Source organism: Alligator mississippiensis, chromosome 3 (genome assembly GCF_030867095.1).
Source record: "Alligator mississippiensis isolate rAllMis1 chromosome 3, rAllMis1, whole genome shotgun sequence".
NCBI lineage: Eukaryota > Metazoa > Chordata > Crocodylia > Alligatoridae > Alligator > Alligator mississippiensis.
In genome coordinates, this window is record NC_081826.1 from 153,569,369 (window position 1) to 153,587,930 (window position 18,562).

The 18,562-nt window shown below is 46.2% G+C and overlaps 2 protein-coding genes across 2 annotated transcripts in view; one reads left to right on the top strand and one right to left on the bottom strand.

The window, feature by feature from the left end:
• Positions 1 to 3,054, top strand: part of PDE6B (phosphodiesterase 6B) — a 36,143-nt gene extending 33,089 nt beyond the window's left edge. Inside the window, exon 22 of the mRNA XM_006259253.4 lies at positions 49 to 3,054. Within this exon, the coding sequence (XP_006259315.2) occupies positions 49 to 110 (62 nt within the window). The 3' untranslated portion in view covers positions 111 to 3,054. The remainder of the gene's footprint in view (positions 1 to 48) is intronic.
• Positions 3,055 to 16,076: 13,022 nt separating this feature from the next.
• Positions 16,077 to 18,267, bottom strand: ATP5ME (ATP synthase membrane subunit e). The gene is made up of 4 exons (XM_014596142.3): positions 18,092 to 18,267; positions 17,917 to 17,971; positions 16,771 to 16,869; positions 16,077 to 16,222 (listed from the first exon to the last, which is right to left on the bottom strand). Exons 1-4 carry the CDS (start codon positions 18,125 to 18,127, stop codon positions 16,197 to 16,199), a joined length of 216 nt encoding a protein of 71 aa, XP_014451628.1. The 5' UTR covers positions 18,128 to 18,267; the 3' UTR covers positions 16,077 to 16,196.
• Positions 18,268 to 18,562: the final 295 nt, after the last annotated feature.

Here is an 18,562-nt window from a genome sequence, read left to right on the forward strand (position 1 = left end):
TGGAACATTTGTGGATGCATATCTAAATACTTGTCTTTTTTCTCACAGGAGCGGCATTAGCTTGCAATGGAGGAACAGCTCCCACATCTAAAACCTGCTGTATAATTTAAAGCTCAGAAAGATGGTGTTTGAATGACCCAAACTGAGAAACATCTTGTAAAACAAAATCATGGTGTACCAATATAAATTCTGGTTTTACCATTCTACTACCTAAATTAGACGTATCAGCAGCCATGGAAGGGCCAAATCTTGTTTGCCTTACTCATATGAGTACTCTTACTGAAGGTAAAGAGCCAAATTCTGCCCTGTCTCACTCCACACAATGCCATTCAAGTCACTGGGGTTACACAGAGGTTAAGTCAGGGCAGCATTTGGCGGTCTGAATCTACTTGCATGACTAATGGAAGTAGGATATGACCTGAAGTCTGAACATGCCCCTTACATGCACACACTTACCTGGAAAAATGTTGAAATGATCATGTGCCCAATTCAACCCTAGTTGTGTGGTGGGTAAACTGTGGTAGAGTCAACTCCTATGCATCTCACAGGACCAGGTGTAAAAGCCAGCAATATGCAAACAGGAAACGCAAAGACTGACCCCTCAGGTTGCTTGGCTTCTCAGAGTGATAAAAATAGACTTTATCCAACAACTGATGCCTAGATTCTGATCTCAGGAATGCTAGAATAGACATGGAGATGGGATGACACCCTGGTAACTGAATTCAGAACCTGAATTCAGAATCTGGACTTTAATGAGTACCAGCATTGGGGAAATTAAAGTACAGGCATTAGCTGTAGAACTAATATATTGTTTTTATTTTGCTGATATTAGTAAACCTTATTTTGTGGAGAAACTGGGCCAAATTCAGGACTGTTCTAAAAGATTGCAACTCCACTGAAGCCAAAGAAATGCACAATGACAATAATACTGTATTCAGTAGAGTTAGATGGGTGTGCTGTAAATACATGGACCATGCATTTGAGGGTAAGGATAAACCTATAGCTGCTCATTCTGTGAGCAATATGTACTATCAGGGGTCCTGAAGAAACAAACATATAAATACTATATTATAAAGGTGCCAAATTAAGGTTGTCCTTGCAACCTTAATTGTGGCATTTCCTAGCTATAGTTTGTAACATTAATGTCCTTTCAGCGTAGTTTGAGTACTAGAGAGTTTGCATGACCAAAGAGTAAGCCATTTTTGACCAGTGATGAGAGATGAGTATTGTGAGTTTTGTATGGATACTACAATTGGACACTTCTTTTGTTTCAAATTACATTTCTTAATACCATTGATGTGCTAGATTGGGATTTGTTTAATACACAACAAAAAGTTTCACAAATGCCTACTTACAGGAATGCTCAGAGAAACTAGGGTGGGTACAGGGAGATCTTTCTCCACTCTCTTATTTTAGGGTCTTTTTCACCTCTAAGCCACAGTTTTATAAGTGTTTTGGTATATGCTTGAGTTTTATATTAAAAAAATTATGTTGATATTCCTGCCACCTCCAGTGTTTTTTCCCTTGAGCATATTACTTTAATATTGTTTCTAATACATGTGAGAGAAGAGTTAGGTTCATAAGTTGATTCTGTCAGGTATGCTACAGTGATGATTAATATAACAGAAAATCTGGAGAGTGACAAAACATGCTTGTTAAGAGCATAGCACATTTTGAGGAAATGTGGTTTTCAGTACTTTCTGCCTGCTCACTTGCTGCAGTTTTCTTAGCTATGCTCAGAAGAACCAGCTATTTCAAATCAGAGGCCTCAGAGTGACCACAGATGTGCTACACAGCAAATAAGTATGGGATTCAAAGGCTGTATCTTCAGAAGACACTAACTAGATTTTTACCATTTAAGAATGACATTCTTGACAACTTCCATAGGAAGACAAAGTCCTAGATGCTGGAACCTATACATATATCCCACAAGCTCAAATTTCATATTGTAGGTAAGTGGATTCATGAAAACTGTTGGCTTAATTATATGCAATTTACTTTGCTATCTAATGGTGGAACAGATTATCATGGTCTCACGCTGTTTGAAACAGAATATCACTATTTTGCGTGCAAATAGTGTTAGCTAGTCAGTAACAGTGGTTATACAAAGAGCTATAAAAAAGCATTGGATTGTATGGTTACTGGAGCAGAGATTGTTGTGATTGGGCTTAGACAGAGTACTGGGCCAAATATGGTCTGTGGCTATATTAATATTGCCATCTAAACAACACAAAATCCAGGAAACCAATTTTAGTTGTGACATACAAAATATGTCAATGTATGTCTAGCCATGAGGTAGAAGATACTGGTGCTGCTGAGTGTGTGCACATAAAGTTCAATACCTCAAACTTAATGTTTTAACCTTGTATAACAAAGAAAGAGGTCAGGTCACCTGAAATTTTGTCCTATAATACATGTTATTTAAAAGTACTAACCAAAAAAAAATTAACGGACTTTGTTAAATTATGCTTAGGGTGTAAGGTTAAAGTTTGAAATCCTTTATTCCCAACTTAGGTATCTAAGCCTGCCCCAAAACAGATTGATGTCTATTCTGTTGACTTCAGTTAGCTCTGGGTCACACCTTAGGTGAAAGAGAGATATTTAGTTTAGCAGGGAGAGCAGTGACTGATTGAGCTGTATAGGTGCTTTTGCAGTTTTTGAAAATCAGAATAATAGAAAATCTTAGAACTGTGCCTCCAGACATGCTGCACTTCATTTGCTTTGAACTTTATGGTGACATTTAAAAATACAGTATATAATGCAACAAATTCATCTACAGCAGTCCAAATTATGTGCAGAATTGAGAAGAGTAGGTTTTGAAATACTGACCAATATTTTCTTGGAGAAAAATGCTGACTATAAAAAGGTACTCGCTTTAGCAAAAATTACTAAGCAGGGTTGTACAAATATATACTAGCACTTTTTATGTGAAATTTAACTGTCTTAAGAATTTGTATTGGACCACACGCGCTGAAAAACAACAAATATTCTGTAGTTGTGTATTGTACAACTGCACATGTAAGGCTCATTCTAAAATAAACCATTTAAAACTTGTTTTGCTGTCCTTGAAATAATCACTTTTAGTTTACATATTTAGTAGGACTCCTCTGATTTATATTTTCCAACAGTGCTTCATTTATGTTGAAAATATATTTAGTGGCTACACTAATTTATTAAGTATTGAAAATACAATGTTGGACAGTCAATGTGTAGTGGGGGTGTCTAAGCTTTGGATTGTTAAAAATCTCAGTTTGAAACAATATCAGAAAAAGCTGACTCTCCTTTTAATAGTTTATTCTTTAGTATTGAAAAAAAAATCAGTAGGCCATTTATTCCTGCTTGCAGTACTTTCTTGTTTACAAAGGTTCAGGGGTACTCGGCAAGATATGCACCATTGTCATCCACCAAAATAAGCATTCCTGATATAAGAAGGTAAGATCCTGGACCTCAGTTGCAAGCATAAGAAGAAAGCACAGCACATCCCATAATGCAGTTTATTATAAGGTTAATTTACTGCCAGCTCCAACAGGAGTAAGAATCCCCCAGAAATTCAGTTACTTCATACTAAAGACATATGACATGGTACCAAGGCTGTTTTTAGCAATAGGTTGCACACTTGGCATCCTTGGGTACCATGAGGTCTTTTGAAAGGTGTTACAAGGTATGAGAAGCCAGTACAAGGAGAAAAGTGTGTAGGCTCACATTCATTCCTGCCTGGTCATTGCCCTGCCCCCACTGCAAGGAGGTAAGCAGTGTAATAAATTTTTTGAAATATGATGCTGCTCAATTCACAAAAGTTATGGAGGCATGCCTCAGGTCAAAGGATGGGTGCCCCAAATCTAAAAAGGTTGAGAAATCACTGCTTTAGTTTGAATGCCATCAAGTCCTGGTGGTTTATTAGTTTAATTTATCTGTCAACAAGTGTGATGTATCTATATCTCTTTTCCCAGGCCACTGCTGGCTTCCTTGTTACTCGCCTGCCATAGAATCATAGAATAGAAAGACCAGAAGGGACTTGTAAGATCATCAGATCCGGTCCCCTCCATGGGCAGGAGGTAATTGGGTTCAAGTGAGCTCAACGAGGTACTTGTCCAACCACCTCCTCCAGGGATGGTGACTGCACCACCTCTCCTGGGAGTGTGTTCCAGATTCTAGATACCCTTATGGAAAAGTTTTTCCTTGTGTCTAGCCTAAATTTTTCCACAACTAGCTTGTGCCCATTGGTCCTCATCCTCCCAAGGGGTACCTTTCTGAAGAGTTGCTCCCCTAGATCTTGGTGTTTGTCCCTAACATACTTGTAAATGGCTATCAAGTCACCTCTCAGTCTTCTCTTACTCAGACTGAACACACCCAGTTCCTGGAGTCTCTCCTAGTAGGGCCTATCCTCTAGACCCCTGATCATATGGGTGGCCCTTCTCTGTACCCTTTCAAACTTATACACATTCCTTCTTGAAGTGTGGTGTTCAGAACTGGACACAGTACTCCAGCTGTGGTCTCACCAATGCCAAATAGGGGGGAAGGAGCACCTCTCTGGATCTATTGGCAACACGTTGGCTGATGCAGGCCAGAGTTCTGTTTGCCCTGCTGGTGACTTCATTGCACTGATGGCTCATATTCATCTTCTGGTCAATTGTCACCTCCAAGTCCCATTCAGGTGAAGTGCCAGTCAGTGGACCACCACCCATCGTATGGTTATGGTGAAGGTTCTTCCTACCCAGATGAAGGACCCGGCACTTGTCCCTACTGAACCTCATCTGATTGTGTTCAGCCCATAGGACTAGCAAATATAATCACTTCGCTTTCCACTCCCTCATCCAAGTAATTGATAAAGATGTTAAAGAGCATGGACCCAAGCACTGATCGCTGGGGGACACCACTGGAGATGGCCCTCCCATTGATTACAACTCACTGGGATTGGCCTCTGAGCCAGTTGCCAACCCACCTCACTGTAGACTGGTCTAGGCCAGTACGCTCCAACTTAATTGAGAGAATTTCATGGAGAACAGAATCAAAGGCCTTGCTGAAGTCTAGGTAGATGATGTCAACCTCATGTCCCATGTCCAGCTGATTAGTTACCTGGTCATAAAAGGATGCCAGGTTTGTTAGGCATGACCTCCCTTCAACAAACCAGTTATGAGCTTGTGGTGAATGGCCTCCTTGACAATCTTTTCAAAGATTTTTCCCAGGACTGAAGTCAGACTGACCAGTCTATAGTTTGCAGGGTCATCCCTCTTTCCTTTCTTAAAGATGGGTAACAAGTTAGTCTTCTTCCAATTGTTTAAGACCACTCCTGAGTTCCATGACTCTTCGAACAGCCTCGCCAGAGGCCCCACTATGAGCTCAGCCAGTTCTTTCAGGACTCTCAGAAGCAGGTCCAACAGACTTGAAAAAGTCCAAATGTTCTAAGAGTACCTTCACCTGTTCAGGACTGATTTCATGTGGACTCCTGTCTTCTCCATATTCTTTGGGCCCCTGGACAGGTGACTGGTTCCCATCTGATTTCAAGACTACTGATGTGAAAATAAGCATTTAGGAGCTCTGCCTTTTTGCAGGGATCAACTGTGGGCTGCCCTTCCGTATTTAGTAGGGGTTCCACAGTCAAGCTTGATTTTTTTCTTCCTCCTTATGTACCTCTAGAAGGACTTTTTTTTGTCTTTTATTTTGGTTGCTAGTTTGATCTCCATGCATGCCTTTTCTTTCCTTCTCATACCTGCAGACCCTGGCCATATGAGTGTACTCCTCTCTGGATGCTGAACCATTTTTCCATTGCATGTATGCTTTTTTCTTTTTCAGAAGTTCCCTAATGTCTCTGTTGAGCCAAGCGGGTCCCTTAGCCCCTTTCCCTCTTTTTGACCACGTGGGGATGGCCTCTTTTTGAGCAGTGAGAATTGCCTCCCTAAGGAAGCACCACCTGAACTCCCAAATCATCCAATCGCTGGTTGTGAAGGGCCTTTCTGACTAGATTCCTGAGTTTACCAAAGTCTGCCCTTCTAAAGTCTAGGGCTTCTGTTCTGCTGGCAGAATAGCCAGCCTTCCAGTGGATGGTGAATCTAATCAGATTGTGATCCCTGTTGCCCAGAGTACCTCCAATCTTCAGGTTGCCTACCATGTCTTCCCCTTTGGTCAGCACCAAGTCCAGAGTGGCTTTACCCCTAGTTGGTCCCTCCACAGCCTATGTCAAGAACAGGTCATCTATAGCTGCCAAGGAGTTGGTTGACCTGCTGAAGCCGGCTGAATGGTCTTCCCAACAGATGTCAGGGGACTTGAAGTCACCCATGAAAATCAAGTCTTTAGTACTGGCTGCCTTGATCAGTTCCCTGGAGGATGCTTGGTTGCTCTCCTCTTCTTGGTAGGGAGGTCTATAGTAGACTCCCACCATCAGGTCCCCTTCTGAGCCCCCTTGTATCCTGACCCAGAGGGTCTCAAGGGGACCTCCCTGTGCAATCAAAAGTGACCTGCGGGGAGGCGTACTGCTCTTTCATAAAGAGGGCCACCCCTCCACCTTTCTTCCTAACTCAATCCTTCCTATAGAGCCTATAGCCACCCTCAATATCCACTGCCCAATCATATGTATCGTCCCACCAGGTCTCCGTCAACCCAATGAGGTCAAATTCCTTGTCTGCCGGAAGGAGTGCTAGTTCATCCTATTTATTGCCCATGCTTCTGGCATTCTTATAAAGACACTTGAGTTCACCCCTAGCCTCAGGTTTTGCAAGTGTCTCAGGGTGTTGTACTCATTTGAATGCCCCCCTATGTGAATACCCTCCCCTGTGTCATCTTGGCCAGAGGATTTATGCCCAGCAGTGGAATCTACCCTCACTCCCCCGGACATGCCTAGTTTAAAGCCCTCCTCAGCAAGTCAGTGATTTCTTATAGAGAAGAGCTTCTTCCCTCTGTCCATGAGGTGAATACCATCTTTTGCATGCATACCAGTGCCGTTGAACTGCATACCAAGGTTGAGGAATCCAAAACCAACATGGTGACACTGTCTCCGAAGCCTTTGGTTGACTTTGATGCATTTCTCCCTTTATGACCACAGCTTCTAACTGGGAGGATTGAGAAGAAGACCACTTGTGCTCCTAGTTCTTTGAGCTTTGCCCACATGGTCTTGTAGTCACTCATGATTCTCCTGGAGTTGTTTTTCGCCATGTCATTGGTGCCCATGTGGACAAGGAGCATGGGGTAGTGGTCAGTAGGGTGGACCAGTTTAGGGATCCTTGCTGTAACATCTCTAATCCTGGCTCCTGGAAGGATAAGGATGCCTCATCTGTCGATGGTGTTAGGGCTGTTTAGTTGTTGTGCAGGGCTATTGGTGGAGTAGCTGGTGCATGTTGTGGCTTTGGGCCTGATATGACCAATTTCCACTCTCCACTGGTAGGGGCATCTTGCTGAAACTTGCTCTTCTGCCTAGTCTTTGTGGCATCCTTGTCCAGGTACAGGGCCTGGCAGTAAGCATCAATGTCCTCCTCGTGTTCCCTGATGGTTCGCAGTTTGCTGACCTCCTTCTGGAGCTCCCTCACCCGGCTCTCCATAGTCTCCACCGGTGAGCACATCCCACAAGAGGGAGTGTCTGTACCCCTGAACCCAGCCTCCAGCAGATGTGCCAGTCAGCCTCTGCAGCCTGGAATCAAGGGCTCCATCTGTGTGGAGGCTGGGACCATGGGCTCTGTCTGGGTAAAGACCCCTGAAGTACCAGGTAGGGGTGGTCCATCCAGATCAGGGAGTCTTGGAGTGTGGCACGTGCCCATCACCATATTGCTGGGTGGGCCCTGTTCACATGGCTCCTTAGGTGCTTGTTTCAGTAAGAGACCAGGTGGCATGATTACCCCAACGTGGCCCTCTCCAGCAGCTGATGCTGTTGCTGCAGCCTGGCAGACAGGCTCAAGTAGCTGCCTGCAGGGGGATCCCTTGGCTTCCTGGCTTCCCATGCCTTGATGGGAACAAAATAAAGGGAAGCTGACTGGTGAAACAAAATGGGAACAACGTTTTCTCAGCAAAGGAGATGCATCCTGTTCACAGGGTTCCACCTCCTACATCCTGTCCTTACCATACATGTCAGGTGGACTTACGGTCTTCCAATGATGTCTGAGCCACTTGACTGGTGGCTTGACTAGTTGTACAACCCTGCCACAGACCTTTCCCACCTTGCGCTCTTCAGGATACAATCAATCTTTACTCACATCTCTTATTTTCTATGTAATCTATCTTTCATGGAATCTGTCCATTTTCTTGTCTATATCTACCTCAGCCATATCTTATCCACAGCTTCCAGGGCAGTATTCTCCCAGCCGGCATCAGCATTACTGGTTTGTCCGCCCCAGGGACAGATTCCCCAGAAAAACCTTCATAGCTGTTGCCCACACACAGTTGTACCTCATGTCCTGCATCTGACTTCGGTGGGTTGCAAGTTTGGTTCTCTTGCACTGGCTATCTTTCACCAGCTTGCTTCCATCCTGGAGTTCACCCTGGGCTGAGACCCAGGTTCAAGCTGCTGCAAATCACTTTCTCTGTGCCTCCACACAGACAGGCACTGCTCCCTTCTTGGAGACAATGCACTTGTTCCCCTCTCCAGGGGTCTAGGAGCCTTGGCCCTTTTACTTTTAAATCTGCTGGGCCTCCTGGCATCCAATCATCTCCTGCTCCCTTGTCACATGGTTGCTGGAAGCTGGGGCTTGCTGGCACTCCTGGGTTCCCTCCCGGCCATGCTGTTAATGGCAGTGGAAACCCGGCATGACCCTCAAGCTGGTTTGGATGGAAATCTAGCTGCTCTCAGAAGCCTGCTTGTTCCTGGTAAAGGGACCAGCTCCGTGCTGCGTCTGGGTGAGTCTGCTGGTGATGGCAGTTTTGGTGCAGCTCTGCGATAAGAGGAACAGCAAGTCCAGCCATGTCCAGGATCCTGCTCATAACAGGGGCCAGGTGTTGGCTCCCTGTTACAGTGTCCATCTCCTTTAGTTTATCCATCACCTTATCTACTGATACCTCCATTTGTGTCAGTTCTACTGACTTGTTCTCCCAGGAGACTAGCTCCGGTGAGGAAATCTCCCCATCTTCTGTAGTAAAAACAGATGTAAGACCTAATTTATTTTCTCACCAATGACTTAGTCCCCTTCTAGCATTCTTTTTAAACCCTGATCATCCAGTGGCCCAAACGATTCTTAGGCAGGGTTTCTGTTTCTAATGCAATTGAAGAAATAGTTAATGTTATGTTTTATGTCTCTAGCATGTTTCTTCTCAAATTCTGTTTTTAGCTTATCTTATTGTAGGTTATATTTGACTCGCTAAAGTTTGTGCTCACTTTTATTTTCCTCATTTGGTTTGAAGCCTGTTTTTCTTTTGCAGTCACTCTTCACCATTTAACCATGCTGTTTGCTTTCCTTTTTTGTTTGTTTGTTTTTCAGTATGCATTTACTCTGCCTCCAGTGCAGTGCTCTTAAGCTGTTCCCATGCTGCTTCCAAGTTTTTAACATTCTTTGATGCCCTAGCCTTTTTTAATCTTCCTTGGTTTTCTATAGTTCCCCTTTTTAAAGTCAAAAGCTACTGCAGTAGATTATTTTGTCTCCTCTCCTTCAAGAATATCAAACCCAATTACACTATGGTGACTATTACAGAGCAGCCCAGCAATTGTTACTCTTTGTACCAAATCTTCTGCATTATTTAGGATTAAAACAAGAATGACCTTTCCTCTTGAAGGTTCCAGGACTAATTGCAGAATGCCGTCATTGATGGCAGGGGTGTCAAATTTACAGCCTATGAACTGGATCCAGCCTACAGTGCCCTATCTAGTTCAGCGGTTCTCAACCTTTTGCACCTTATGTCCCACCTACATAAGGTCAAAAAATCCTGGTCCCACTGGTTGACCAGCGGGGGGACTCCCCCACAGGTTAGGCGAAAAGTGAGGGGGGGGTCCTCCAGTGACTGATCAAAGTGTGCAAAAGTGAAACTGGAAGTCCCACCGTGGCACTTCCGGTTTCGCTGCCGTGACCCGAGTCCCACCTAGAGGACTGAGAAACTGATCTAGTCCACTGTGCTACTGGAAACTGGGGGTTGGGCCATCAGGGGGAACGACCTGCGGCACAATTCAGAGCCGCCAGACCATACTGGACATAGCTGTCAGTGGCAGGGGGCCCAACAAGTGCTAGATACAACCCTGTTTGTCCTGATGCTGCTACCATTGCAGGCACTGGCTGTGCAGATCTGGCCCAGGAGAAGCTGCTGCAAGACGGATCTGGTTTGGGGCCTGGGATGAGTGACATCACTGATTTATCCCATCTCTAAACCTATTCTTTGCCACCTGTGCTAGGGTAGGATTTATCCAGTCTATATGTTTAACTGAAGTTGCCCATTATTGCATTCTCTACTTTTGCAACTTGGATTTTTTTGGCTGATACCAATGACTGATTAAGGGATCCTGGTTTTCTCTGATAAAAAGATCAGAACATTTCTGACAAAGAATCACAAATTCTGACAAAACCCCCAAAATCTGTTATTAAAATTAAAAGCCCCCTGCAGCCCCCCCCAGCCCTGCTGGTGCCCCTCACTCACCCCCAAAGCCATCCCAACCCTACTGGTACCCCTCATTGCTCCCACAAGAGTTCCCCACCCTACTCATGCCTCTTGCCCCTACCCACAGACCCTGCTCACTGTCCATGCTGGAGGGGGCCCCCAGCTGCCAGGGCTATGGGGCCAGGGACCCAAGTTTGCAGCTCCCTGCCCCCAACAGCAAGCAGCTGCAGCAGAAGCAGCATGGAGCCAGCTCCCCCATTGCTCTGCCTGCTTGGGTGGGGGTGGGGGCAGGGCCAGCTCCTGGCCTCCCCCAGCCCTGCCGGTGCCTCCCAGCTGTGACCCACAACCCCCCAGCCCTGCCAGAGGGGCCCCCAGCTCCCTGCAAGCCCCACTTACCTCAGGCTCCAGGAGTGAAGCTAAGCTAAGCAGAGCTGTGGCTAACTGAGAGCCTCCCCCACTCCCTCTCCCGCCCTGTTTGCAAACGGCTCTTGCAGGCTGGAGCTCAACCAGCCTGTAGAGCTGTTAGCAAAAGTAGGGAATCTGTGGGTTTCTCAGCTAAAAGGAGAAATCTGCATTTTCTCTGATAAAAAAGTGAAATCTGTGGTTTTCTCTGTTTTTTGGTGGGAAACGGAAAATGAGGATCCCTGCTGATTATTAACCAGCCATATCAGCTGATACCGATCTAATTGCCAATATGCAGACCAGTAGCTTGGAAAGCAGCATTCAGCTGGCAAATCCATGGGAGGGAAGGGGCATGGATGGGGGGAGATCAAGACCTCTGTGGTGAGGGAGGGAGTGGGGCTGGGCCAGGGGCAGGCGCTCCCTAGGGAGGGCAGGATGGAATCATCCGGGGGGGTAGCTCCCACCACTGTGTGCACCCCCAGGGGGGAGTATGTGCTCCCCAGATCTGTGCATGGGGGTGAAGGCAGGCTGCCTGTTGTTGGCTCAGGGGCTGTGCTGGCCTTTTCTCAGTGGGCGGCTGGGCCGGGACTGTGCTTGGGGTGGGCAGGGGTTGAGTGAGGAGAGCAGTGGTGGCACTGGGAAGGGATCTGATGGGGGGGCTGCAGCCACCCCACAATTTGCCGTAACACCCCTATAGGCTCCCCTCTCCGTTGCTGCCACCTGCCTGAAGTGCAGCCCTGGCTCAGCCCCCCACTGGGAAGAGGTTGGTGCAGCACCTGGCCTGAGCCTGCAGCCTGCCCAAGCTCTGCACACACATCTTGGGGGCACATGCTACCTATGCCTCCCCCAGGGGTGCGCACAGAGGCGGAAGCCACCCACCTCCCAGACAAGCCACCTGCAGCTTCATCCCCCACCCCAGCTGGGCGCACCTGCCCTAGCCCCATCCCCCACTCCCTCCCTCACCATGGGGGCCTCAATCTGCCCTCCCATACCCTTTCCTTCCCCCATGTCCTTCTCCCCACCCCACAGACTTCCTGGCCAGACGCTACTCTCCAAGCTGCCCAGCTGCATTCCTTGCCATATGCATGCTGTGGCTGCACTTACGCACATAGTATTTATTGGTGACATTATCAGTTACATGGGTCAAAAAAAGTCAATTGCCAATAATATCAATCTTCCTTTTATCAGTGCCGAAATGATATGGAACGATATATCCACGCACCTCTACTTGTGGCCTCTCTTAATTCCCCTAGCATTTTTCTAGCTCCCTGTTATCCTGGATCAGTGGTCAAAATGTCTCCTGGGTGCATCAATATGTGCTATTAATATGATTTATCCTTACCGTATAGTAAAATAAGGTGCAGTAAGCCTTCCCCATGGACTTGTCTACACGTGTCCTGTTGGATGCAGATTTGCTCTTTACAGCAGGTAGATCCAGGCTTGCTCCTGCTCCACTTTCCCCCCTGCAGCAGACAGGGGGAACTGCTGGCTCCAGCCACAGCTGCCCAGGTGCCAGGGAGCTCTGGGGGCAGGCTCAGCCTGGCAGGGGGCTTGGGGGGCCAGCCTTTAAGTGCTGTAGTGCCACCCAGATCACTTGTGCCTACTCTCCCGCATGCAGGCTTCCATGGCCTCGTAGATGTGAGCATTTACCCAGGTGCCCTGGCCAAACTGCTGGTGCACATCTACCTAGGGTTACTATACATCTGAGTTTTCCCAGACATGTCCTCTCTTTAGGTCCTCCTATCTCCATCCAGGCAGTTTTTTAAAATATCCACAAATGTCCAGGATTTTGCTCTGCCTCTGCTTTCCCAGCTTGCCCCAGCAAAGAGGTGCTTGGGGCTGGGGAGAATGGGGGAAGGTAAGTGGAGGCCAGAGCATCACATGTCTCTGCACATGCCCCAGTAGCTGCAGGCAAGTGTGTGTATGTGAATGCCTGTGTATGGCACTGGGGCTGCAGCAGGGTAGGGAGGCAGGGGAAGGGGCTGGGGGGGTGCTCTTCAGGGGCAGCAGGGATGGCAGGCAGGTGCTACAGGTCAGAAGTGAGGGGCACTGGCAGGGGGGCACCAACAGGGCTGGGGGGGCTGTGGCTTAGGAGTGAGGGGCACCAGAGGTGATAAGGGGGCTGTGGTCAAGAGCATAGGCAGGGGGCAGTGAGTCTGGAGTGAGGGATAGCAGCAGGGATGGGGGACTGAGGGCTGGACATAAGGGGCAGCAGCAGGACTGTGGGGGCTGTAGCTTGGAAGTGATGGGCACAGGTAGGGAATATCACTGCCACCCCCTCCTCCCACACCACAAGCATATACTCCCTCCCCTCACACAGCTGTCCTTTTTTTTAAATGGGAAATATGGTAACTCTACATCTGCCTCACCCCAGACTGCTATGAGGTCATTGGTCTCTTGCTCTATCTAGTTAGGGCCCCAGGCTGATTGATGTCTGTAGCATTAGAGATGCTGCCATGTCAAGTGCTGCCACGGGCCTCAGACAGGTACTCCAGGTGCCATTGGGGCTTGCCACATGCCTGCAGCAGAGGGGCATGGTGCCTGGTGGCCAGGCAGCTGTAGGCACAGGGCCCAAGGGTCAGGCTAGGGGGTCTGAAGGCATCCCTGTCCCATGGCTGAAAGAACTCTCAGCTACATGCCTCTGGTCCAGCTAGGAAGCTAGTCCCCTGCTGGTGACTGACCGAGAGCAAATTTTGTTCCCAGTCAGCATCTACACATGCCCTACTGCAGTTAAACCAGTATCTATATCTACAGGTACTAGCTAACCACACAGTAGACTAATTTACTGCATGGTAAACACCTTTCCACATGTAGACAGCAATGCTTTACTACACCAATTAGTGTACTGTGAAGTAAAGCAACTCATATAAACATAGAAATTCCCTGTTTATATGGGAAGAATATACTACCCACAGATTCTACGATACCTTAACTGATAAAAGGTATCTACTTGTTTGACTTCCTGTAGTTTTTAATATGGAATGGCACTGGCTTAGAGGTGCACCAATACATCAGTCTGATATTGGATCAGTGTCGATAGCCAGTTTTCTTTGCGTCGGATATTGAGCCAACGGGTTCGATAAATGCCTGTGCTGCACGCAGGTGCAGTGCAGCATTCAAGTAGTGTGGAGAGCTGCCTTCAGCCGGTAAGTCCAGTGTGGTAGAAGGGGAGAGGGAAGGGAAAGCACCTGGTAGTTTTTCCCACTTTTAGTATACATGGTACCTTGAATAAGAGGATCTATCCTTCTTAACTCTCCTCAGCCCTTCTTCATTTCACCTCTTTCCCTTGTACATGTTCCCCCATCCCCATAGCACATGCAAAGTATAAAACTCACATAGAACAAGAAACTAGGCTAGGTTTAGAAATTAAGTCAGTCACATTACACCCTAGAATCTGTTTAAGAGCTCATGCTTTACTTGCAGAATGATACCATCTGATCACATTGAACAGGCTGTAAATACCAAGTCTGATCTGTAGAAAGTTCAATGTACTTTTACTGAAAACCAAAAAAAAAACAAAAAACATTTACAGCAAGAACAAGTAACCTGCCTCACAGGTGGATGTAAATAAAATAAGGTGTTAACCATGAGAACCAAGTTAAATAGCATATAGCTACTATGATCTAGTATGGAAAAAGCAGAAACTTGCAAGTCACACACTTGCTTATACAGACCAGAACACACAGGGACATAACTCATATTAGTAATGCCAGTATTCATTCAGTCATTTTCCAGAAGTGTTTGGTTTTGCAACACTGGATAGCAAACCCAAATGTAAAGGTAACACTTGTCCAAACACCAAAGTAGTAATTAATGTCATCCTACTTCAGTTTGAGAGAGAAAGAGTGGACCCATGAACCATAAAAGTTAGCTGCTCTACTGAACACTTACTAGAATGTACAGTGAACCAGTGCTTTAAGCTCTTTCATCTCTATCTTTTTGTTAGGCATCATAACTATCTGCACGTTAACTTTTTTTCAATCGATTTTCAGGTTTTGAGGTGTCCACTTCAAGATACAGGTAAATGTTACACTGATAGATACTAAATTATAAAAAAAACAACAACAAAAAACAAACACACCTTACAAGACTTGAGACACTGAAAATTTAGTCAGCTTGATGTTCTGAAACATGTTAGATGCTAGGCTATCCAAGTACTAAGTCAGCTCCTCTACTAGAGAAAGTTGAGCTAAAGGGTTTTTATTGTTATAACTGTTTGCATCAATTCCCAAACTATAAACAACATGCAGAATAAGAGAGTCAAGGTTGTCAAGTATTCCCAATTTCAAGAACATATATTTGTCCTATTTGCCAATTTAAAAATAACTCTTCAGACAAGTTTTAGAAATACCAGTCACTTGAAAGGAACAGACCCTCACAAACAGAGTATCACCTAAAGGATGGGAAAAAAAAGTTTGTAATTTTAACACTTTGCCAAGTATATACAATCAATCACTCTTGAACCCAGGATGCATTACCAAGATGAAATGTGCCCTTGGCTATAAAACTTAGTTTAGATAACCAGCTCTATAGTATAGTTTTAGCTTTCCTAACCAGTTTCTCCACTACTAGCCCTATCCAGTATCTCTATGTTCACAGTCCACCTTTCCTGATCACAAAAACCTTTATGCAAATTAGTCTACAGAAGAGACTGAGAGGATACTTCATAGCAGCCTTCAACTACCTTGTGGGGGATTCAAAAGAGGAAGTAGCTAGACTGTTCTCAGTGGTGGCAGATGACAGAACAAGGAACAATAATTTCAAATTGCAGCAACGGAAAGTTTAAATTAGATATTAGGAAGATTTCTCTCACCAAGAGGGTAGTAAAACACTGGAACAGGTTACCCAGAGAGGGTAGTAAAACACTGGACCCAGGTTACTCTTCATCCTTGGAGGTTTTCAAGACCTGGCTAGACAAAGCTTTGGCAGGATGATCTAGTTGGGATGGTCCTGCTTTGAGCAGGGGGTTGGACTAGATGACTTCCTGAGGTCCCTTCCAGCCCTAACTTTCTATGATTCTATATACACACCTGAAAATTGGCATTTGACCCCCAGAAGATCATCCCCATGAAATACAGCCATGACTTCTTATACACATTTCTTTTTACATTTGTACAAATACCCTGTTACTTGTACTTTGCATAGCTTATGCAAAAAACATAGCAAATGAGAAATGTTTACAAATTTTTATTGGTGGAAGTAGCAAATAAAGTTCATTAGCCACTAAACAACTAATTCAAGGCTTTGCCATGTTAGTGAAGATGAAGAGGAAGAGGTCCAACCTGCTTTGTTCATTTCAATATAGTATCTTCACTTGCTAAAAGAAAAGAAAAACAAGTCAGTTTAGGTTGCTGCTTGAAGGCCTTGGTATGTTAAATAAAGAAACATTTGGTTGTTTTTTTTGAACCATCAGTTCCTTTTACCAACTTTGACAAGTTGTTTTTCAGTTATTTGGTTATGTTGTTTCAGTGATGCAGTCTTTCCAGAGCTTATTCACAGGAGTATGTACAAGTAAACCATAGTAATTTTTAAGCCAAGGATTCAAGGTAACAAAATACATCACAGATATTTCATTATTCTGTGTATAGCTAGCAGATGCTGGTTCAGTAATATCCGGTAATTAAAAATCCAGTTACGAAGAGGTTATTACTACTTCACTTCCCTTCTATGAAATACAAGTTTATATAGCTGATAAGAGGTAACTGTCCACTGTGCTACACTGGTTTGTAAGAGCACATGAAAATAATTTTCACCCATTATGTGCTTGTACACATCACTCAGTGTCTGCTATAAAAAAAAGTAGCAGCACACATTCTGAAACCATATTTAGTGTAAGATAGGTAATGTCAATGTTTGAGAGAATACCTTCTGCTAGTTCTTTTGCAATCCGTTCCAGCTCTTCACGCTTCTTTTTCTCTTCAGCTTCTAGTCTCCTTTCCTCCTCAGCAATAGGCTTTAGATAGTCTGTTATTTCAATTAATGGAAATTATGTGTTATTTATTTATTCAGTTTTATTATCTGCCTATTTGCTAAAAGGCAGTTTGCTATCAGGCCTTGGTTATATGCCAACTCCAATTTGAAGCTAACTACTTAAAGACGAATTGGGTGTTCTTTATCCTCAAATTACTAAAGAATTAAAGGTTAGTCTTTCCTAAAAGTAAATGCCTTTTGGAAGATAGGCAACAGAATTATTGTTCTCCCACAGGTACTACATGCTAGCATAAGATTTGAAGAGCTCCATTATCCATACTGTTAAAGGTATGTTGATGTGTTCTACCAGTGAACCTTGCACTGTTATTGTACATGAACAGAAATGCATGCTACATGTAAGTGGGGAGGGAGAAACGAGCTTTAAATACAGGTGGTGTTTGGAAGTTATAGTTCCTCCAGTTTAAAACTAGACTTGGTTAAGTAGTGCAACATCCTATTATGGAGCCAGTTATCAGTATACAAATGTACCGAAAGCAACCATAAGCAGCGTAACAGTCCTTATAGGCGTGCTGCATCGCTTTGCCACATCATTACAGAGAAGTTGTAAGGACAAAGCCCTAAACTTGCCTTTGCTGAAGAATCCAACCTGCAAAACTAATGCCATAAGCGGCTAATGCTGGCATGCTAGAATTAATACAGAGGCGCAGGCAAGCAGTAAGCACTCCTAACGGCATGCAATTCTGTGCTCAGTCTGCGTGTTATGGCGCAGCACACAGAAAAAGTGTTACGGTCTACAGAGCCACACCAAGGTGAATAAAAAGCATCATCAGTACTTTGTCCTGCCAAAACCTTCGCGGAAGCATCTGGCTGCGCGAAGCGGCACCCTAAGTCACACCAGGGTTACCACCAGGCCCCGGCATGGCAGCAGCCCCCTTTCCACAGGCGCGCTGACCGGCTTCGGTAGTTACAACGGCCCCGCCTGCCCCCGCCCCCGCCGGGCTTCGTTACCGACGCACGCCGGCGCCGGCCCGATGCACAGCCCCGCGGCAGTCGCTGCCCGGGCCCAAGCACAACACTTACCGCAGCGCGTCTTGCCATAGAGCAGGCCGAGCAGCAGCAGCGAGTAACGGCTCACCTGCCCGGGGCGAGAGAGAAACGGCTTACGGACGGCCCTAGGCCTACCGCCCGCCCTCCCGCGGGGTCACCTTGCCCCGGGCGCCGCCGCACCGCATCCTGCCGGGCCCGAGCGCGTTACCTTGATGAGCGGCGAGACCTGCACCGGGGGAACCATCTTGGCAAGCGCGGGAGACGCTGGCAGCGGGGGGGAAGGTACAGGGCGCCGGCAAGAGGCCGGGGCAACGCCACAGAGGCTGTTGGGAACCGGAGCTGTAGCGACTAGCGTGAGCTGCGTAACTTCCGGAAGGGGCGGGGCGAGGCGAGGTCACGTCCTTTATCCGCGTCCCTCAGAGACAGGGCGCGCCAGCGCTTCTGCGCATGCTCACAGTGAGGCCCGCCCCCGCGCAGATGCCGTCAGCGTCTGGTCACGTGTCCTCCCCTCCCCTCTCCTCCTGCCCGGAGAACCCTGACACTAGAGCAGAGGCAGGCAATTATGGCAAGCGGTAGCTCCGCCCCCTGGCTGGCGCTCCGCCGCCTGGGCTCCGTGTTGGGACCGGAAGTCCCGCCCCTGGCCTTTGGCACGGGAAGTTGCCCCCTTGCACCCTGCGGT

What these genes read in the sequence shown, in the direction of transcription:
- ATP5ME (XM_014596142.3), bottom strand. Translation starts at nt 18,127, where the DNA reads ATGGTTCCCCCGGTGCAGGTCTCGCCGCTCATCAAG. An exon ending in AGGTCTCGCCGCTCATCAAG is followed by an intron (nt 17,972 to 18,091) that starts GTAACGCGCTCG and finishes CGCCCCGGGCAG; the next exon opens with GTGAGCCGTTACTCGCTGCT. An exon ending in CTATGGCAAGACGCGCTGCG is followed by an intron (nt 16,870 to 17,916) that starts GTAAGTGTTGTG and finishes TTGAAATAACAG; the next exon opens with ACTATCTAAAGCCTATTGCT.